Source organism: Rhinatrema bivittatum, chromosome 8 (genome assembly GCF_901001135.1).
Source record: "Rhinatrema bivittatum chromosome 8, aRhiBiv1.1, whole genome shotgun sequence".
Classification (NCBI taxonomy): domain Eukaryota; kingdom Metazoa; phylum Chordata; class Amphibia; order Gymnophiona; family Rhinatrematidae; genus Rhinatrema; species Rhinatrema bivittatum.
The window spans coordinates 252,241,271-252,261,379 of NC_042622.1; the positions used below are offsets into that span (position 1 = coordinate 252,241,271).

The 20,109-nt window shown below is 50.0% G+C and overlaps 1 protein-coding gene across 1 annotated transcript in view; it reads left to right on the top strand.

Annotated features, from left to right (window-relative positions):
- UHRF1 (ubiquitin like with PHD and ring finger domains 1) overlaps positions 1-20,109 on the top strand; it is a 499,879-nt gene that overhangs the window by 184,791 nt on the left and 294,979 nt on the right. Inside the window, exon 7 of the mRNA XM_029614586.1 lies at positions 2,361-2,550. Coding sequence (XP_029470446.1) covers positions 2,361-2,550 — 190 coding nt within the window. The remainder of the gene's footprint in view (positions 1-2,360; positions 2,551-20,109) is intronic.

Consider the following 20,109-nt stretch of genomic DNA (forward strand, 5'->3'; position numbering starts at 1 on the left):
CTGGATCCCAGGGAGAGTGGGAGCTTGTGGAGGAAGCTTTTCCTTTTATATGTCACAAGTGGAGTTAGCCCAGCATGGACTTAATGGCAACTTTCCGCAATGCCGAGGCCCTGAGGTTCTTCAGTTGGGTTGGGAGACGGGAGCGGAGAGGGTGGTCGCTCTAGTTCTTCCTTGGCCGCCGGACGTTCTTCTGTACGTATTTCCACTATGGCCACTTATTGGCAAGGTGGTGCACCGCATAGAGGTCTATCGAGGGGACGTAATACTTGTAGCACCGGAATGGCCGAGTTGGCCGTGATTTGCGGACCTGGTCAACCTAGCGGTGGACGGCCCCTTGCAGTTTCAGCTCCTGCCAAATCTCTGTCAAGGTCCAGTTTGTTTAGAAGGGGCAGATCGCTTTTGTCTAGCGACCTGGCTTTTGAAAGGGCCCAGCTAAGAAATAGTTTATTCAGATGCAGTGATTTGCTACTCTTGCAGTCCAGGAAAACCTCTACTTCCCTGGCATGTGTGGGGTGTTTTCGAGTCTTGGTATGTGGACCACAGTGTGAATCCTACCCAGGCCTCAATTGCTGATGTTTTGGCCTTTTTACAGGATGGACTGGTTAAAGGTTTAATCCTTTAATTCCCTGAGAGTTCAGGTAGTAGCTCTGGGTTGCCTTCGTGGTAGAGTGCATGGAGTTCGTTTGGCTGTGCATCTGGAAATCGTACGCTTCCTTCGGGGGGTGAAGCATTTACGTCATCCTGTCCGAAATCCTTGTCCTTGCTGGAGCCTCAACCTGGTTTTGAGGGCCATGTGTGCGTCACAGTTTGAGCCTTTGAAGTGTGCGATGCTAAAGGATCTTACTTTGAAAGTGATTTTTCTAGTGGCTATAACCTCAGCTCGGTGGGTGTAAGAGCTTCAGGCCTTATCCTGTAGGGAACCTTTCTTGAGGATTACAGACACAGGAGTGTCCTTGAACGGTTCCCTCTTTTTTGCCTAAGGTGTTGTCAGCTTTTCATTTAAATCAGTCTGTGGAGCTCCCTTTCTTCCAGGGTTCGGATTCTTCCACTCCTCCGTCCAGAGATTTGCGAAGATTGGACGTGGGGCAGGCCCTGTTACGTTTCTTGGAGATTACCAACAGTTTCCGACTGTTAGAACATCTTTTTGTGCTATGGAATGACCCCTGGAGAAGGGCATAAGGCTTCTAAGGCCACTATTGTGCGGTGGTTGAAGGAGGCTATCAGCTCTGCATACATTGCTAATGGTTGGCCGGTGCCGGTTGGGCTTTGTGCTCATTCTACCTGGTCGCAAGCGGCCTCTTGAGCTGAGTGTCAACTGGTTTTGCCACAAGAGATCTGAAGGGCAGCTACTTGAAAGTCTTTTGCACATGTTTGTCAGACTCTACCGTCTGGATGTCCAGGCCCCAGAAACAAGGGGCTTTGGCGAGGGTCCCACCCAGTCTAGGAAAACTTTGTTACATCCCAGGAGTATGGACTGTTCCGGGTACATACAGGGAAAAGAAAATTAGTTCTTACCTGCTAATTTTCATTCCTGTAGTACCACAGATCAGTCCAGAGTCCCACCTAGTTTGGAAATGGGAGATTGGAGAGTATGCTTGACCAGTTACTTTGTTTTCTCTGAAGGATCAGTATGGTTCAGGTCTGGTCCCACCTAGGGTGGGCAAGGTTTTTGAGTTTGCATAATTCTCCTTCCTTTTGCTTATTTGGGGGACAAAATTTTTTATAATTACCATTTTTGGCTAAAGTGTTTATTCATCTGGCTTGGGTACAGTTCAATACTGACAGACTGTAGGTGGCACCTCAGGATATAGGGCAGATCAATCAAAACTTCTGTCTCCATCTGCTGGAGGGGAGGCAAAAACCAGGAGTCTGGACTGATCTGTGGTACTACAGGAACGAAAATTAGCAGGTAAGAACCAATTTCCCTTTTTGCATAGGAGGGAAGCAAGTTTAGTGTATTAAAAATGTTTTACCTAGAATATTGGCAGGTTGATGTCAGCACAGGAGCCTATATAAGGTGAGGTCAGCAAGTCTGCTAGTCTTTCTCCAACTCCTGCATAGGAGGCATAAAACCCATGCATCTGGATTGGTTTGGCTGCACTCAAGGAAAAGAAATTATCAGGTAAGAGTGATTCTCCTTGTAAGCCTTCAGAGGACAGGGAAATACTGATTGTATCTGAATGTAACCAATGAAAAGGTGTGAGCTACATCTTGAAAAATATAAATAAATAAAGCTGCATTGTCCTTTTTTTTTTTTTTTTTGATCCTCTTCAGCCTTTACCTGAGACTGTGCCATGTTTCCTGTAGTTTTATGGGCCTCTTGGAATAAAATACTTATTTGCAACTGTTTCCTTGTTCAGGGCAGAATGGACCAGAGTGTAAACACTGTAAAGACAACCCAAACAGGACTTGCAGGATGTGTGCATGCCACATGTGTGGAGGCAAGCAGGATCCTGAAAAACAGCTGCTGTGTGATGAATGCGACATGGCTTTCCACATCTACTGCTTGCATCCTCCTTTGCCCAGAATTCCGGAAGATGAAGATTGGTAAGTTCTGCAAACTCTTTGCTGTGAAGTCTGCCATGGAAACCTTGATTAAAGGTCTGACTTTGGCATGAATTTGGTATCCATTAATAAAGCTTACATGTAATATTTTTTCTAGCCAATAGGTGCATACATTTGTAGCCTGTGACTATATTGTTCAATTAGATACCTGGCTTACAACAGGTAGTGAAACTTATTCCTGCCCACTTTGGGTGGGTTGAAGTACAGATTGAGATATGGTGTATAGAAATGATCTTTTCCTGTTGATAGCAGGATGAATTAGCCATGCTGTCATGGGAACTGTCCATCAGGGCCCAGGAGGCGGAGCTTCTGAGTAGAATACAGAGCTTTGCTCTGTGTGGCTGCGCGTGCCTTCCCGCGCAGAAAAAGTCTGTTTTTTCTGCGCGCGGGATCGCACGCGGGGCTTCACTCTCCTTAGAGTTTTAAAAGACAGAAAAAATTATGACCGAAAAATCAGGCCTGCGGCCTTCAGGATTCAAACCCTGCAATTATGGCAAAATCATGGCCATCACTGATGGACATGATTGCTGCTATCGGTGCCTCGGGCCTGACCACCAACAGGCCACATGCAAATATTGTGGCAGTATGTCGCCGAGAGCCAGACGTCAGAGGGCCCAAAAAATTGAACCCTTCCGAGGAACACAATCTGGGTCCTATGCCCCACCTTCTGAGGCTCGCTCGTCGTCGGGTCTCCTAAAAAAACAAGACCCCAAAGGTAAGGAGGGTGGCATCTGTAGAACCCTCTACCTCCAGGACTGGAGGATCCATCGGAGGAGGCCGAGCCCGGAGTCAAGGCAGTGATAGCCACGACTTGACTGAGCATAATTGGCAGAGACCACAACAAGAGCCTAGTTCGCACAGAGAGGGCGACTCGTTTAGGCCTGCGTTGAGTGCCTCCACAGGGGCGTCGTCAACTTCTGCGCCATGACTCGGATAAGCTGTCAAGGCGCACATCTTTAACGGTACAGGGATCGACGCATTTAGAAAGGTAGATGCCTTCCACGATGCATGTGTCAACACTCGATACTGACGCACAAAACGTTGAAGCCGACGCAGGGTGCGTTGATGGCGCCGCAAAAGGAATTGATGTTGACACAGAAAGCGTCAGGATCGACGCATCGACCATTGGATACGACGCAAGCTTCGCCAAGACAGACACATAAAGCATCGACCTCGACGCACACAAAACAAATGACGTCACAGGTGTCTAAATCGACGCATAAAATAGCTAGGCAGATTCAAACAACATCTGCACTACATCTTGAGCCTCATAACTTCACACAACAGGAAAGGCCAGCGCCATACATCTCTACTCAGGTCTCCAGCCGGAGACCCACCTGGCAGGTGGAAAATGGTAAGGAAAAGGCCAGACTAAGTCGGTTGACAGCAACCCGCAATCTTCTCCATCCACGGGTAAGGCAGTGGATTTTCCCTCGCACTATTTGAGCAAGAGGCTTTGAGTCACGCTGCTCGGACCAATCTACGTCCCCGAGAAGCGAGAATCACCATCATTTGACGCCACAATTGGAAGAGGAGTACGTCAGACATACATCCTCTTCCTCCTCTTCACCACAACAGAGGTCCAGCCATGATTCACCAGGGGTTGGATGGAACATCATCCCAACAACCAGTCCAAAAGAAAAGGAAGACTGAATTGGGAAAGGGAGATCCTTCGCCACCTCCATCGACACCGGGAAAACCGCAGTGCAGACGCAAACCCGAGAGGCATTTTTCTAGTTGTCAATGGCCCTGTCGGGACTATTTGAAATGCTACAATCCACGTTTCAACTTCCTTCCTCTCCCACGGGTAGCGCACCGACGTTGCCTCGCCTGCCCTAATCGCTGGAACAGTTGAACCCTTCTCCACCAATTCCAGCCCGACAAACGACTGTGGAACCGAGCAAGGCCCAATTACCAACCGGGACAGACTTGGATTCCCCTCCCTCATCACCCATATCGTCAACGGGGTATCCATCGGATCCACCGGAGAATACATCTGAACCATTCTCACCCCCCCCCGAAGATCTTCCTTATCCAAAATTCTTGGATAAGATGGGGGGGGGGGGGGGAGTTCTTGGCCTGCAGGTCCAAAAACTACAGGACTCTTGAGCGGAAACGCTCGGACTACTTAAGATATTTGACATACCAGCTGAACCCGCTTCACTGCCATTCCACAAGGTATTAGATTCAGTCCTGGAGAAATCGTGGGAAACACCCTACACTATTCCACCGGTCTCAAAAATTTAGACCTTAAATTTAGAATGCAGAAGTCAATTATATTCTACACCACAACTGCCACACTCTTCGTTGGTTGTGGAATCTGCAATGCAACGAGCCAAGCGGTCTAAAATGCATGCGTTGGCTCCTCCAGGAAAGGACCAACGAATCCTAGATGAGCTTGGGAAAAGGTCGTATCAATCGTCTGTTATCCTCCAGAATCGGTCATCAATTCTACCTGATCCAGTATCTATATGAAAATCTGCAGATATTAAAGGCAGCATTGCTCAATCCAGAGTCACCATCTATAACTCAGCCGATACGAGACATAGATAAAGGAAGGCATTCGACACCTCCTCCAAACAGTGTTCGAGTCGTTCGAATCGTCAACTCGCACATCCGCATTGGCCATTGCCGCCTGCCGAATGGCCTGGCTCCGCTCCAGCGCCATTAGGGAAGACCTACATTTATTTATTTATTTTTCTATTCAGACATTCGATCTAGCATATCACATCGGTTTACATATAACAATATGTCTAAGGAGGACCTTATTAATGACATGGTACATTATAACAGCTTAACTGAGTAACTGGCTACATACAGATAAGTTTTACACGATATTATTATAACATGCTTGATAGCATAACTTAATACAGAATATATAAAAAGTTTAACTATGTACAGAGGAAGTGTGGGGCATGATATTAGGTGGGAGGGGGGGGCTGTGGCAGGATTGTCTTGAGTGAAAGCTTTCCAGAAGAGCCAGTATTTGAGGTTTTTTCGGAGGGTAGGTGTAGAAGGATCAATTCTGAGAGCGGTTGGAAGGTTGTTCCATAGGTGAGGGCCTGTTACGGATGTGGCGCGTTCTCTTGTGGAGACTTTATGCACTTCCTTTGCGGGGGGGAATGGGGAGTAGGCCTGCGTTGGTTAAGCGGAGATTTCTAGTGGGGATGCAGGGGGACAGAGGTCTTGTAACCAGCTGGCTTTGTCATTATGTAATGGTTTATGAATGAGCATGAGTGTTTTGTATTGAGATCTGAACGGGACGGGCAGCCAATGGAGTTGTTTGAGTGCGGGCGTGATGTGATCTGTTTTTTTCTTATTTGTTAGTGATCGTGCTGTGGCATTTTGTATGAGCTGGAGGGGCTTGAGGGTGGATGTGGGGAGGCCAGTTACGGCATTGCAATAGTCAATTTTGGCGAAAAGGAGGGATTGCAGTACCATCCGGTAGTCTGGGGGATGAAGTAGAGGTTGGAGTTTCTTCAGGATTTGGAGTTTGTAGAATCCTTCTTTTATCAGTGTCTTGATATGTTGTTTGAAGTTCAGTTCCTGGTCCAGGATGACTCTGAGGTCTCTAACCGTCGGGAGTATGTTGTATTTGGTTAGAGTTGAGGGATCCGATATGGGTATTGAGGATTTTCTGGTGAGGTGAAGAATTTCCGTCTTGTTCTGGTTGAGCGTTAGTGCCATTTCTGAGAGGATGGTGGTTATGTTTGTCCTGTATGCTTCCCATTGGTATAGTACATTGTCTATATTGTCTCTGAGGAGCAGGATCTGTACATCGGCATAGAGAAAGTAGGTGAGCTCTGTTTTGTCTAAGTAATTGCATAGTGGCAGCATATAGACATTGAAGAGGGCTGGGGATAGAGATGAGCCTTGAGGGACTCCCTGTGAGAGGGGTATTCTTTCTGATGTTGTATTTCCTAGGGTTACTTTAAAGGTTCTGTTGATGAGGAATGATTGAAACCATTGGAGAATGGTGCTGGTGATGCCTATTTCTTTTAGTCTGTGAATTAGAATCTTATGGCTGACTGTGTCAGATGCAGCGGAGATGTCTAATAGGATTAGGAGGAAGGATGCGCCTTTGTCGAACCCTCGTAGTATGGTGTTTGAGGGTGAGTAGTAGCGATTCTGTGCTGTGAAATTTTTTTAAGCCGTGTTGGGCGGGAGCAAGTATGTTGTGGGTTTCCAGGAATTCTGAGAGTTGGTGGTTAACAGTCTTCTCGATCTTCACCAAGAACAGTAGGTTCGAGATGGGCCGATAGTTGGATGGGATGATTGGGTCGAGTTGTGGTTTTTTAAGATGGGTTTGACTATAGCACATTTAAGGGAATCCAGGAGTACTCCTTGCTCGAGGGAAAGATTGGTGATGTCCGCAATGGGTCTAGCTAGGCAGTTTGGAATTAGCTTGAGGGTTTTTGTAGGGATGGGGTCTAGCGGGTATGCTGCTGGGTTAATCTTTTGAACAATGTTTTCCACTTCGGTAGAGGCTACGGTCTCAAACTGTGACCATGTTGGTGCTGTAGGGGGTGTTTGTATATTGGGTTTTGGATTGATTGGAGGGTCTTTTGGGTTAAGTTTGGCTGTTTTTTTTATGAGGTGTTGGGCGAAGCTGTGGCTGGATATTGTTTCTGAAGCTTCTTTTTGTGCCGGGTTGTTGATGGGTCGTGTCAGTTGTTACATACTCAAACAGGACTCTCGGGTTGTATTGGTAGTTGTGAATTCTTTGGGAGGAGAAGTTCCATTTGGCTTCGTTGATGTCAGTTGTATATATGTGTAGTAGAGTTCTTTCTCACAGGACAAGCAGGATGGTAGTCCTCACATATGGGTGACATCATCAGGATGGAGCCCAATCACGGAAAACTTCTGTCAAAGTTTCCAGAACTTTGACTGGCCCCTACTGGGTATGCCCAGCATGGCACTAACCCTGCAGCCAGCAGGGGTCCCCCTTCAGTCTTCTTTTATCCGCGCAGCAGTAGCCTCACGGTTTAGGAGCTCCGAATGCATTCCTGACAGGAATTTTCCTCACGGACTTATTTAGAATAACTTTGCCCCACAGGGGTCCCTCCTCTAACTTTTCTCTGGCCGCGGTACTCCAGTAAGTTTTTTTTTTTTCGCCGTTTTCGTTGATTACCGTCAAGTTTGGTCCTCGCGGCCTACTGGCCGTCGACCGTACCGTGGCTCGATTTTTTTCTATGGCCATGGCGTCGGGTTTTCGACGCCCGGATTGTACTCGCACCATGTCGATCACAGACCATCATAGAGTCTGTGTAATGTGTTTAGGCCGTGAGCATGATGTCCTGACTTGCACCAAATGTGCCATCATGACACCAAAGGGTCGCAAAGCCAGAATGGAGAAGATGGGACTCCTTTTCCGTGCTCACACCCCGACGCCGTCCATTCCATCGACGTCTTCAGAACCGGCACCGTCTAAGTCGCACCAACATCGACAACTGTCCGGTGACCGCCCGCTATCGACGTCTTCACGGCCATCGACTCCCGTTTCTCCCCTCAAGATCAAGGGGATCGAAGGGAGAAACATCGCCATTGGCATCATAAGTCTCGGACTGTCGAGGGAGTGAAATCATTGACCTATCTACCATCGAAGAAGCCCCGTCCAGGAACGGCATCAACCACTCCTGCGACTGGGACATCGAGGCCACCCTCACCCGATCGGAGTTTGGGAGTTGCGATTCTGCCTGTAAAGGTGGTCCCTCTGACTGTGCCTCAGCCTCCCTCTTCCGTCACGGAGCAGGAGCTGATTGCCCCAGGTCTCCAAACATTCCTTCCACACTTAAGAGTGGCGAGTCATGGTCTACACCGACAATCAAGTGGCGATGTACTTTATCAACGAACAAGAAGGGTCTGGTTCATGGTCCCTCTGGAAGGAAACGTTGCAAATCCTGGAACATGCGGCCCATCACTCAATTCACCTTCAAGCGACGTATCTATCGGGGGTCATCACTCAAGCCGACTGTCTGAGTCACATATTCTACCCTCACGAGTGGACACTCAATAAGTAGCGGATACTCTGTTCGACCGCTGGGGACAATCAACGATCGAACTCTTCATGACAGAACTCAATGTGAAAGTCCCTCACTTTTGTTCAGTCTGGGCTAGCACTCGTCGAACGGCACAGGATGCGTTCCTCCTTCCATGGACAGAACCTCACATGTATGCGTTTCCTCCAATACCTCTTATTACAAGAACATTACAAAAATGCATAAGCGACGCAGCTCAATTAATTTTGATAGCGCCGGCGTGGCCATGCCAACCGTGGTACACCACCTCCTGCACCTATCAATAACAGAGCCAATAGTGCTACCAGACTGCACAGATCTATTGACGCAGGAGCAAGGAACATTGCTCCATTCCCATGCACAAATCGCTGCACTTGACAGCGTGGGAGATTGAGCAGTTCCTCTTGATGGAACAGGGGATCTCTGTATCCACACAAACTATTTCTCGTTTCAAGGAAACCATCGAGACGAAGAAACTGTGACTTCAAATGGAAGAGATACTCATCCTGGTGTTCTGTTAAAGGAATCTCAGACTGCTCACCAAAAGACCTATTGGATTATCTTCCCTCGTTATACATCACGGGCCTGGCAACCTCGTTGATCAGAGTTCATCTCAGTGCGATAGCGGCCTGTCACCGCCCATATAGAGGACAGCCCATCTCTGTCTAACCTTGTTTCCCGTTTTCTAAAAGGTCTGACTCATCTATGGCCTCCGGTTTCCAAGCCACCGGTGCCGTGGAATCTTAATTTAGTACTGGAGCAACTGATGGTAGCCCCATTCGAACCAATGGATATAGCGCACATTAAATATCTTACTTGGAAAGTGGTATTCCTCATTGCCTTAATGTCAGCACGCAGTGTCAGTGAACTATAAGCATTGGTACACTACAGCCCGTATATGCAATTCTATCATAAGGTAGAACGTCACACACATCCTTCTTTCCTTCCAAAAGTGGTCAGCTAGTTCCACTTGAACCAGTCCATCGAATTACCAACATTCTTTCCCAAGCCTCATCAAAATGACAGCAAACAATTATTACATACATTGGACTGCAAAAGAGCATTGGCATATTATAAAAGACGTACGCATTCAGAGTCACGCGTGTCCCAATTATTTGTCTTTCAACCCGAATGCCCCCGGTCTACCGGTGGCGAAAAGGACCATCTCCAGCTGGAAAGCCCCATGCATTCAATTCTGTTACACAAAAAACAACCTGATGTTGTCTTCTCAACCTAATGCCCACCAAGTGAGGGCAGAATAAACTTCCCTGGCACTTCTACAGCATGTGGCGACCATAGACATTTGCAAAGCGGCCACCTGGTCTTCCGTACATACGTTCACATCTCACTACTGTCTGGATCAACAGACAACTGACTATGCTAAACTTGGACGAGTCATTTTGCAAACTGACAGCTTGAGCTTGTAACTGACTATCCACATTTTTAGATAATGCAGAATGACTTTCTAACTATCTGATGGCTCGATCGGGAGCTTAGGACTCCCATGACAGCATGGCTAATTCAGCCCTGCTATCAACGGGGAAAAAGCAAGTCTGCTTACCGTAAACGGTGTTTCCATAGATAGCAGGATGAATTAGCCATGTTGACCCACCCACCTCCCTGGATAATCCGCAATTCATATTCATACACTACTAAATCACAGACTGAGGAGAGACTGTTTTTCTGTGCGGGAAGGCACACGCAGCCGCACCGAGCAAAGCTCTGTATTCTACTCAGAAGCTCCGCTTCCTGGACCCTGATGGACAGTTCCCATGACAGCATGGCTATAATTCATCCTGCTATCCACGGAAACACAGTTTTATGGTAAGCAAACTTGCTTTTATTAATGTACCAATTTTCAGTAAACTTTCAAACTGGGTAAGATGTCAAAACAGTATTTCAATTTGACTACCCTGTGTTTTGGATTTTGTTCTTGATGTTGCAATGCTGTTGCTTCTAATGTTTTGGGGAGTGGAATTTCCCTATAGAACATTTCCCCATTTAATCCAGCACTACTCACAAGCCTTTCTATTTAAAAATACTTATTTCTTACACACCCTTTCACAGATAATTTCAGGGCATGGAACAGCAAAACTTAAAATGTACTGGCCCATGTCCTGTAAGCAGTTTTTAACATACCCTTATCCACTTATCACACATTCATTAACACCCAGAATTAGAATAAATAAATCCCCATAACCATCCCAACAAAGTAACGACCTATAAATCTCTCCACATCCACCCCAACAAATTAGCCAATTACACAGTTGTGAGCCCTCTGGTTACCTCAGTTCCTGAATGTAATCAGTTTTGAAGTGCCAAAAAGCAGAATATTAAAAAGGTTTCCCTGTACATACCAGGATTAGTCCAGACGGTGGGTTATGTCCCCCGTCCAGCAGATGGTGTCAGACAAGGCTTCGGAGGGTGTTGTCATATTAACCAGTGCACCCTCTGTAAGTCCCCAGTATCTTTCTAACTCCAGCAGATAGGAGTAGGGGAACCTGGTGCTTCCCCTGTCTGGAGGATATTTCCTCCCCGCTACTATTTCTTTGCTTTGTCTCTCTAAGGTTAGATCAAGTTGTTAAGGTTGGTGCTTTCTGTGACTTGCAGGCAGTGCTGCTCGGTCACCTCTCCCTCCCCCCCCTTTCCTCCCTCCGTGGGGTAAGTGGTCTTTTTGATTTCTCTGTCAGTTTCTTAATTTTTTTCACAGTATCTGGTCTCACACTGTCTTCAGGGAGGTGGATGCTGGTGGTGCCAGGCCTCCCCCCCCCCCCCTCGCCGCGTCCTGCCCCTGCAGCCCCGAGACGCGCATTCCCCGGGGCCGCTGCAGCAGAGAGGTCACATTCCTCTGCTGCCGATTTTACTAGGGGCTGTGGTGTAGCGGAGGCATCTTCCCGCTCCCCGCGGAGCGTTTTCTGTGCTGGCCCGTAGCGGCTCACCCCCCTTCTCCCCCGTTTTGCTGCGGCCGTCCTGATGCTCGGCGTGCGGCCGAACCGGGGTTGCAAGTTGTCCCCGCGAGGGGCTATGTTCTAGGTGCCTCCCTGGTGGGGAGGGCACCTCCAGGCCGCCAGATCGACTTTCTTTGCACGCTTCAGCGCGCCTCAGGCAACAGGGGAACAGCGGCCATCTTGGACACGGAGTGAGCGCGTGCAGCAGCCATCAGAGCGTGAAGAGTAGGATTTCTTCGATATGCCCCCACCAATTTTGACTCCGGTTCCTGCACTAGTCCCCCCCCCCCCCCCCCCCCCCCCTGGAGACTCCTCTACTGCCCCCCCGGGGCCCCCCAGCTTTTTCAGCGGAGTTGTGCTTATGCACAATGCCTATTTACGATGACTGAACATCTCAGGGCTCCAGCGCTAGGGCCACTGCCAGCCAAGGCTCCCCAGTTATCAGAGCCTCTTCCGGGGGCCCAGGATACAACAGGGGGGGCCGCCCAGGGTACACTTTGCCCTCCCTCAGGCGGGGAGGAGCGGGCTCTTTCCCGGATCCGGGGGGGGGGGGGGGGATACTCCGTCGCCGCATCAGGATGATCCTCTCCTGGCAGCACAGCTGGAAGGAATGACCCACATGTTCTCTGCATCTTTCAGAGGGAAGAGCTAGACGCTCTTTATTCCCCGTATCCTGCAGGAGCTGGACCTCGAGCCCTCCCATGACCTTCCAGGACCCTCCGCTCCAGTCGTCGCCTCATTCAGCAAGAAGGGGGGACCCAGTCCTAGCTGGGCTGCGCCCATTGTCCCGGGCCTTTCCCACCCATTCCACCTTCCTCCAGCTCTTGGCCAGGTAATGGGATACTCCCGAGGCCTCACTCAAGGTCGGATGGGCAATGGAAAAGCTTTATCCTCTTCCTGAGGATTTCCTGGAGCTCCTCAAGGTTCCAAAGGTGGACTCAGCGGTGTTGGTGGTTACCAAGAGGACAACAATACCGGTCACGGGTGGCATGGCCCTGCGGGACCTTCAAGATAGGAAGCTGGAAGTCTATCTCAAGCGAGTCTTTGAGGTCTCGGCTTTGGGAGTCTGCGCGGCCATCTGTAGTTCGCTAGCGCAGAGGGCAGGACTCCGTTGGGTCCAGCAGCTCCTCACCTCTCAGGACCTGCCGCCAGAGGAAGCAAACCAGGCGGATCGCCTGTAGGCCGTCATAGCCTACGGTGCGGATGCTCTGTATGACCTGCTCTGCGTTCTGGCGAGATCCGTGGTCTCGGCGTGGTGCCGCCTCTGGCTTCGCAACTAGTCGACAAATTCTTCTTCCAAGTCCAGCCTGGGTTCTCTTCCTTTTAAGGGCAAGTTTCTCTTCGGTGACGATCTCGACCAGATCATCAAGTCTCTGGGGGAAACACGGTCCATCGCCTGCCCGAGGACCGCCAGCGGACACCAGATCGTTTAATTCCTCCAGAAGTCGGCCTCGCACACAACACTGCTATCGCAGGTTCCAGACAGCCGGGGCCCCGGACGCTATCTTCCAGATCCCAGTCGTGGCCCTGTTCCTTTTGTGGCCACAGACCACCTCGGGAGGGGACGACTCAAGGAGCCTCGTCCAAGTCCCCTCAATGATGCCAGATTCACCCACTCCTCGACTCCCCGAATCGGAGGACCAATATCTCTCTTCTACGAGGAGTGGATCCACATCACTTCAGACCAGTGGGTCCTAGATAACTTAAGGAGCAGTTACGCTTTGGAGTTTGCTCGCGTCCCAAGGGACAGGTTCCTCTTCTCACCTTGCAGATAGAGCCACAAGCAGCTGGTCGTGCAACAGACCCTGAACAGACTCATGGACCTCGGGGCCATCTCTCCCGTCACCTCCGGAGAGGTGGGCTTGGGTCATTATTCAATCTACTTCGTGGTACCCAAAAAGGACTGAGCCTTTCGTCCAATCTTGGATCTCAAAGAGGTCAACAAGTCCCTCCGGGTCCTTCATTTTCGAATGGAGAACCTGCGCTCAGTGATTGTGGTGGTACATCAGGGAGAGTTCCTCGCCTCTCTCGACTTGACAGAGGCCTACCTCCATATTCCCATCCACAAGACCCACCAGAGTTTTCCTTCATTTCAAGATTCTGAAACAGCACTTCCAGTTCCAGGCTCTCCCCTTCGGCTTGGCGACCGCCCCGCGGACATTCACAAAGAATCATGGTGGTAGTGGTGGCTGCTCTCAGATGGGAGGGGGTCCTACATCATCCCTACCTGGACGACTGGCTCATTCTGGTGAAGTCTTTCTCCCAGGGGCAGGCGGCGGTCTCCAGGGTCATTCAACTCCTCCAGTCACTTGGCTGGGTTGTGAACTTTGCCAAGGGCAGTCTCAGTCCTTCGCAATACTTGAATTTCTTGGGAACACGCTTCGATACTGTGCAGGGCAAGGTTTTCCTATGACCGGACAAAGCGCAGTCCCTCCAAGAGCAGATTCAGCGCTTCACCGCGCTTCCTGCGCCCACATCTTGGGATTACCTACAGATCTTGGGATCCATGGCTTCCAATATCGATTTCATACCATGGGCTTTTGCGCATCTGCATCCCTTACAAGGGGCTCTGCTCTCTCGCTGGAAACCGGTCTCGCTGGACTACCAGCTCATCTTCCCCCTCCCTCAGCTTGCCAAAACCAGCTTGCGTTGGTGGTTGGATCCACTGCATCTGGCGCAGGGCATCCCTCTCGAGATTCCGGTTTGGGTGGTAGTCACCACAGTCGCCAGCCTGACAGGTTGGGGGCAGTGTGCCAACGGAGCTCAGCGCAGGGGCAGTGGACAAAGGCACAAGCAGCTTGGCCGATAAATCGTTTGGAAACAAGAGCAGTTCGTCTGGCGCTCATACATTTCCTGCCGCATGTGCGCAACCGAGCGGTACGGATTCTGTCGGACAACGTGACCACAGTAGCTTACATCAACCGCCAGGGCAGTACGAGGAGCCGACACGTGTCTCTCGAAACAGCCCACCTGATGTCGTGGGCAGAGGCATCTCACGCGCCTTGCAGCCTCCCACATCGCAGGTGTAGACAACATTCAGGCGGACTACTTGAGTCGATAGACTGGATCTCTGAGTGGTCCCTCTCCAACGAGGCGATGCAACACATTCGTCGCTGGGGGACACGCCGTCTGGATCTCATGGCAACGTCTCACAATGCCAAGGCACCACGATTCTTCAGCCGCAGGCGGGAACACCACGCAGAAGGCGTAGACACACTCTGGTTCTCCCTTGGCTGGCTCATCTTCTTCTATACGTCTTTCCTCCATGGCCTCTAGTGGGCAAGTTACTGCGGAGAATAGAGCTACATCAGGGTCCTGTCATACTGGTGGCTCCAGAATGGCCACGGAGCCCTTGGTTTGTGGACTTACTCAACCTCGCAGTGGATGGCCCACTACGTCTGGGACATCTTCCTCACCTGCTCCATCAAGGCTTGGTATTTTTCGACCAGGTAGAACGCTTCTGTCTGCGGCCTGGCTTTTGAAATGTGCCGGCTTCAGCGCAAAGGATACCCGAACGCAGTTGTCTCGACCCTCCTCAAGGCTTGGAAGACCTTGACTTCGGTCGCCTACGTGTGAGGGTCTGGACGGTCTTTGAGTCTTGGTGTACCGCCCATAGCACTCATACCAGAAGGGTCTCTGTTCCTCAGATCCTTGCGTTCCTACAGGACGACCTGGAGAAAGGACTCGTCTACAACTCCCTGCGAGTACAAGTTTCCGCGCTGGGCTTGCTTATTCAGTCAACCGGTCAGCCCTCTCTCTTGTCACATCCGGATATCGCCCGCTTCCTCAAAGGGGCGAAGCATCTACGGCCTCCGGTTCAGGATCCATGTCCTTCTTGGAGCCTTAACCTAGTGCTTAAGATTCTGGCAGGTCCTCCCTTCGAGCCCCTGCGTAACGCCACCATCAAGGATCTCACCCTAAAGACAGTCTTCCTGATGGCCGTTTGCTCTGCACGACGCATCTCGGAACTCCAAGCACTCTCAAGCAGGGAGCCCTACCTCCGCTTTACGGACGCCGGGGTATCCTTACGTACAGTGCCTTCCTTTCTCCCCAAGGTCGTCTCGACTTTTCATGTTAATCAGACGATGGAGCTCCCGTCCTTCACAGCCGAAGAGTCAAGATCTCTCCATCATCTGGATGTCAAGCGCAGCTTAATCTGCTACTTGGAAGTCACCAACGACTTCAGGCCTCGAAGACAACGATTGCTGGATGGCTCAAGGAAGCCATAGTGGCGGCATACATTGGAGCGGGTCAGACACCTCCGTTGGGTGTCAAGGCCCATTCATGCCATTCTCAGGCAACATCCTGGGCAGAATCACAGTCCGTTTCCTCTCAAGATTTGCCGGGTGGCGACTTGGAAGTCGCAGCGACTTCCAAGTCGCCGCCCGACATTATCATCTGCACCTTCTGTCGTCAACCTCTGGGTATTTTGGCGACAGGGTCATGCGAGCAGGGCTTTCAGGGTCCCACCCGATTTAGGGAAACTTTGGTACATCCCACCTTCTGGACTGATCCTGGTATGTCAGGGAAAAAAAAATTATTCCTTACTTGCTAAGTTTCATTCCTGTAGTACCATGGATCAGTCCAGACTCCCACCCTGTTAATGTTGGGATTCTGGGGTCCTCCTGCTCGGTCTGTTCTCTTAATTCTGGTTCTTGCTGTTTGCCTCCACTTCTTGAGGCAGTTCAACTGTTCTCTTTGCAAGTTAAAGTTGTGGCACCAGTTGCCTTAGTTACTGATAATCTTTTCTGATTTGTACACTTGATCCATCCTTCTTCGGTTGTTATTCGGGCTTTGATATTCTCTATACTGAGGACTTACAGAGGGTGCACTGGTTAATATGGCAACACCCTCCGAAGCCTTGTCTGACTCCATCTGCTGGACAGAGCATAACCTACGTCTGGACTTATACATGGTTCTACAGGAACGAAAATTAGCAGGTAAGGAATAATTTTCTTATCTATATCCTACCTAGCATGTTATAAATTTTGAAACTGTCATCTTTTTAGCTGTCTCTGGAAGGCCAAGTAATCTCACCTGCATAGGTCTTCCATGGGAACTTATTGTGTAGTGATGCACAAGCATGCCATCCTTCAATGTCTCATACCTGACTATCTGCACTGATGGGCCAACCAACAAGTTGCCCTCTTGGAACTGTAGTGGCTGTTCGGAATGTAGGGACCCATTCACTCCTACATCGTCTCTGTTTAACACTTTGATTCTGATGTAATCTGAGTATTCTTTGTTTAGATTTCTAATCCTAAACAGTTTTTCTTAGATTTTCTTGTTGCTCATGGAGCTGTAGCAATGTTCCTGTTTCCTGTACATACCAGGATCAGTCCAGACCGTGGGTTATGTCCCCTTTCCAGCAGATGGAGTCAGAGCAAAAAACTGAGAGGGCGGTTCCTCATGAGTGGTACGCCCTCTGTAAACCTTCAGCAGATTCGGGTTGTACCTTCGGTTTTCCCATTTTATTTCTGTGAGAATAGTCTTTGTTTTATTTCTCCTGTTTTCTTAACAGTTTTTACTTGGATGGATCTTATTTAAAAAAAAAAAAAAAAAAAGAAAGGCAAAGGCTTTTCATTGTAGCTTTGCTCTGCTTTCTATGGGCTGTCCTGCTGCAGGCTTGCAGGTAGAGCTTTCATTCAGTGGCAGACCTGTCATCTTTTTTATTTATTGCTGTATCGTTTTGGGGGTAAGTTTGTTAACGTTCCTTTTACAGGGCTGTCATGTGCTGCCTTTAGGGGTGAAGTTGGTGGTCCAACTTCTCCCCCTCGATATCGACCTGCTGCCTGGAGATGTCGTTTCCTTAGGGCAGCCCCTAAGCTTCAGAGATACGCCATCCCTCTGGCTTGGAAAAAAAAAACAAACAACCCCAGAACGGGTCGTTAAAGTTCGTCAAGCAGCGCAGGACTCTGATTTCATTCCTGCTATCAAAGGTTTTCGGAGGTCTGGGTTCCAAGCCCTTCTTTACTTGCCTCCATGCCGCAGCTGACGCGATGCAGCGCCTGCGGGGAGCCCGGATCGCGGCTCTCTTGGGAAGGCCTGTGCGCTCTGTGCCTCCCCAGCAGGAAGGGCACCTCGAGAACCTAGAGGGCGGTCTGTTTCGCGTGCAAATGCACGCCAGGCTCTGAGGATGTCAGCCCCATTCCCGTCCAACACGGGAACAGCGGCCATCTTGGATCCACTACTTGCTGATCCAGCGCTGCCTCCCGGGGATTCAGACCCAGAGGGACCTCATTCTCCTCCGCTTCTCTCTCCGGAACACCTCCGCGATGCAGAGCCGCCCTCAGAAGACCCTCTGGCCATCCCTCCCCTGGAGCCTGCTGTTCCAGTGTCCCCTGCCGGTTGCCCATCCAACCGGTCCTGACCCTCCCCCCCCCCCCCGACGGACCCTGCAGTGGACCCTGATCTAGATGACCAGGCGCCTCAGCGCAAGTCGAAGGGGATGTTCCTCGGGTTATATGCCTTTTCCAGAGCGATGAGATGGTTCCACTTATCTCACATGTCCTGGCCGGATTAGATATTGAGGCCCCCCCAGGAGGCTCCTGCCGCCAGCACTGCACCGAAGAGAGGGGAACCCATCCTACCAGGGCTCAAGCCATCTTTGAAGACTTTCCTTTTCATCCTATGCTCCTCCAATTGCTGTCCAGGGGGTGGGAGACTCTGGAGGCCTCTCTGCGGGTTGGCAGAGTAATGGACAGAATGTATCCACTCCCCGAGGAGTCCCTGGAACTACTTAAGCTACCGAAGGTGGATGCGTCGGTATCCTCAGTCATGGCTAGGACACCTATTCCTGTGACAGGAGGAGCAGCCCTCAGAGATTTGCAGGACTGCAAACTTGCGGTGTATTTTCAAAAAAGCATTTCACAATGAGAGCAGCTGAAAGTCACCAAAAAAGGTAGAATTGACAATTTTATTATTTTTACCTATAATTAAATATTAAATTAAAACAGTATACACATATATGATTATCCCAAAATCATATAAATAGTTACCCCAACCCAATTCTTATCTAGAGTTTATTATTGAACTATGTAACCGTAAAATATTGGCACACTATGGATAACTTAGAAACCAAACCTGCTTCGTGCCGAAATGTAAACCGTTGTGATGGTATATTACTAAACGACAGTATAGAAAAGTTTTAAATAAATAAATATTTGAAGAGTGTTTGAGGCGTCCGCCTTGGGAGTTCAGGCTGCCGTTTGTAGCTCCCTGATGCAGTGTGCATGACTCCGGTGGGTCCAACAACTACTCGGGACTCAGGACCTGCCTCTAGGGGAGGCACAACAGGTGGAAAGGCTAGAAGCCGTCATAGCGTATGGCGCGACGCGCTGTATGATCTTCTCCGAGTGTAGGCCAGATCCATGGTTTCCGTAGTCTCAGCTCGGCTTCTCCTCCTAGTCTCAACTCTGCTTCCTTCCCATCAAGGGTAAGTTGTTGTTTGGAGAGGAAATGGAGCAACTTATTAAGTCGCTTGGGGAGCATAAGGTACTTAAGTTACCAGAAGATCATCCTCAGAGATTCAGAACGTACAGCTCCGCGCGGAACTGTTTCAGAGGACAATGGCGCTTCCGCCAGGTGCGGCCAGTGTCCCACAGGCCTCCCTACTCTAGATCGCAGTCCTGGTCTCATTCCTTTCGGGGATGAAGATCAGCCCGAGACACCATTGCCCAAGGGACTGCCACTATATCTTCACAATGAAACATTGCCGGCCCACTCTTCGATTCCCTGGATAGGAGGACACCTGTCACTCTTCCACGAGGAATATTGGTCACAATCACCTCAGACCAGGACGTCCTGGATATTCTCCAGCGCGGTTAAGCTTTAGAATTTACTCGACCTCTCAGAGAGGTTTGTCTTTTCTCCGTGCGGACTAAGGAAACAGGGCGCAGTACGTCAGACGCTAAACTGCCTCCTGGATCTGGGAGCCATTCTTCTGGGGACACTACCGGAACAAGGACTCTGCCATTATTCCGTCTACTTTGTAGCCCCCAAGCAAGAAGGCTCCTTCTGGCCGATACTGGATCTCAAGATACCACACTTCAGGATGGAAACTCTGCGCTCAGGGATTGCTGCGGTGCACCACGGAGAGTTCCTGGCATCCTTGGACTTGACAGAGGCTTATCTTCATATCCCCATCCTGAAGGAGCATCAGCTCCTCCTTCGCTTCAAGATTTTGGGGCAGCACTTCCAGGCCCTGCCATTCGGCCTGGCAACCGCTCATCGCACCTTTACCAAGGTGATGGTAGTAGTGGCGGCGGCGGCCCTGAGGAAGGAACGGATCCTGGTCCTTCGACTTTTTGGGAGCTTATTTCAACATCAAAGTAGGCACAGGCTCTCTTCGTCTGGAGCGGGCCCAATCGCACCTTGCTCTCAGGTTTAGTGTTTCGGGACCTCCGACTTCCCACAGCCTGGGACTATCTCCAGTTGCTAGGTTCCATTGCCTCCACGACAGATGTTGTGGATTGGGCCTCTGCCCACATGCGTCCCTTACAAAGAGCATTACTCTCCCGTTGGAAGCCGGTATCTCAGGAATTTCAGGCTCCTCTACCGATACTGCCCCTACCCAAGGA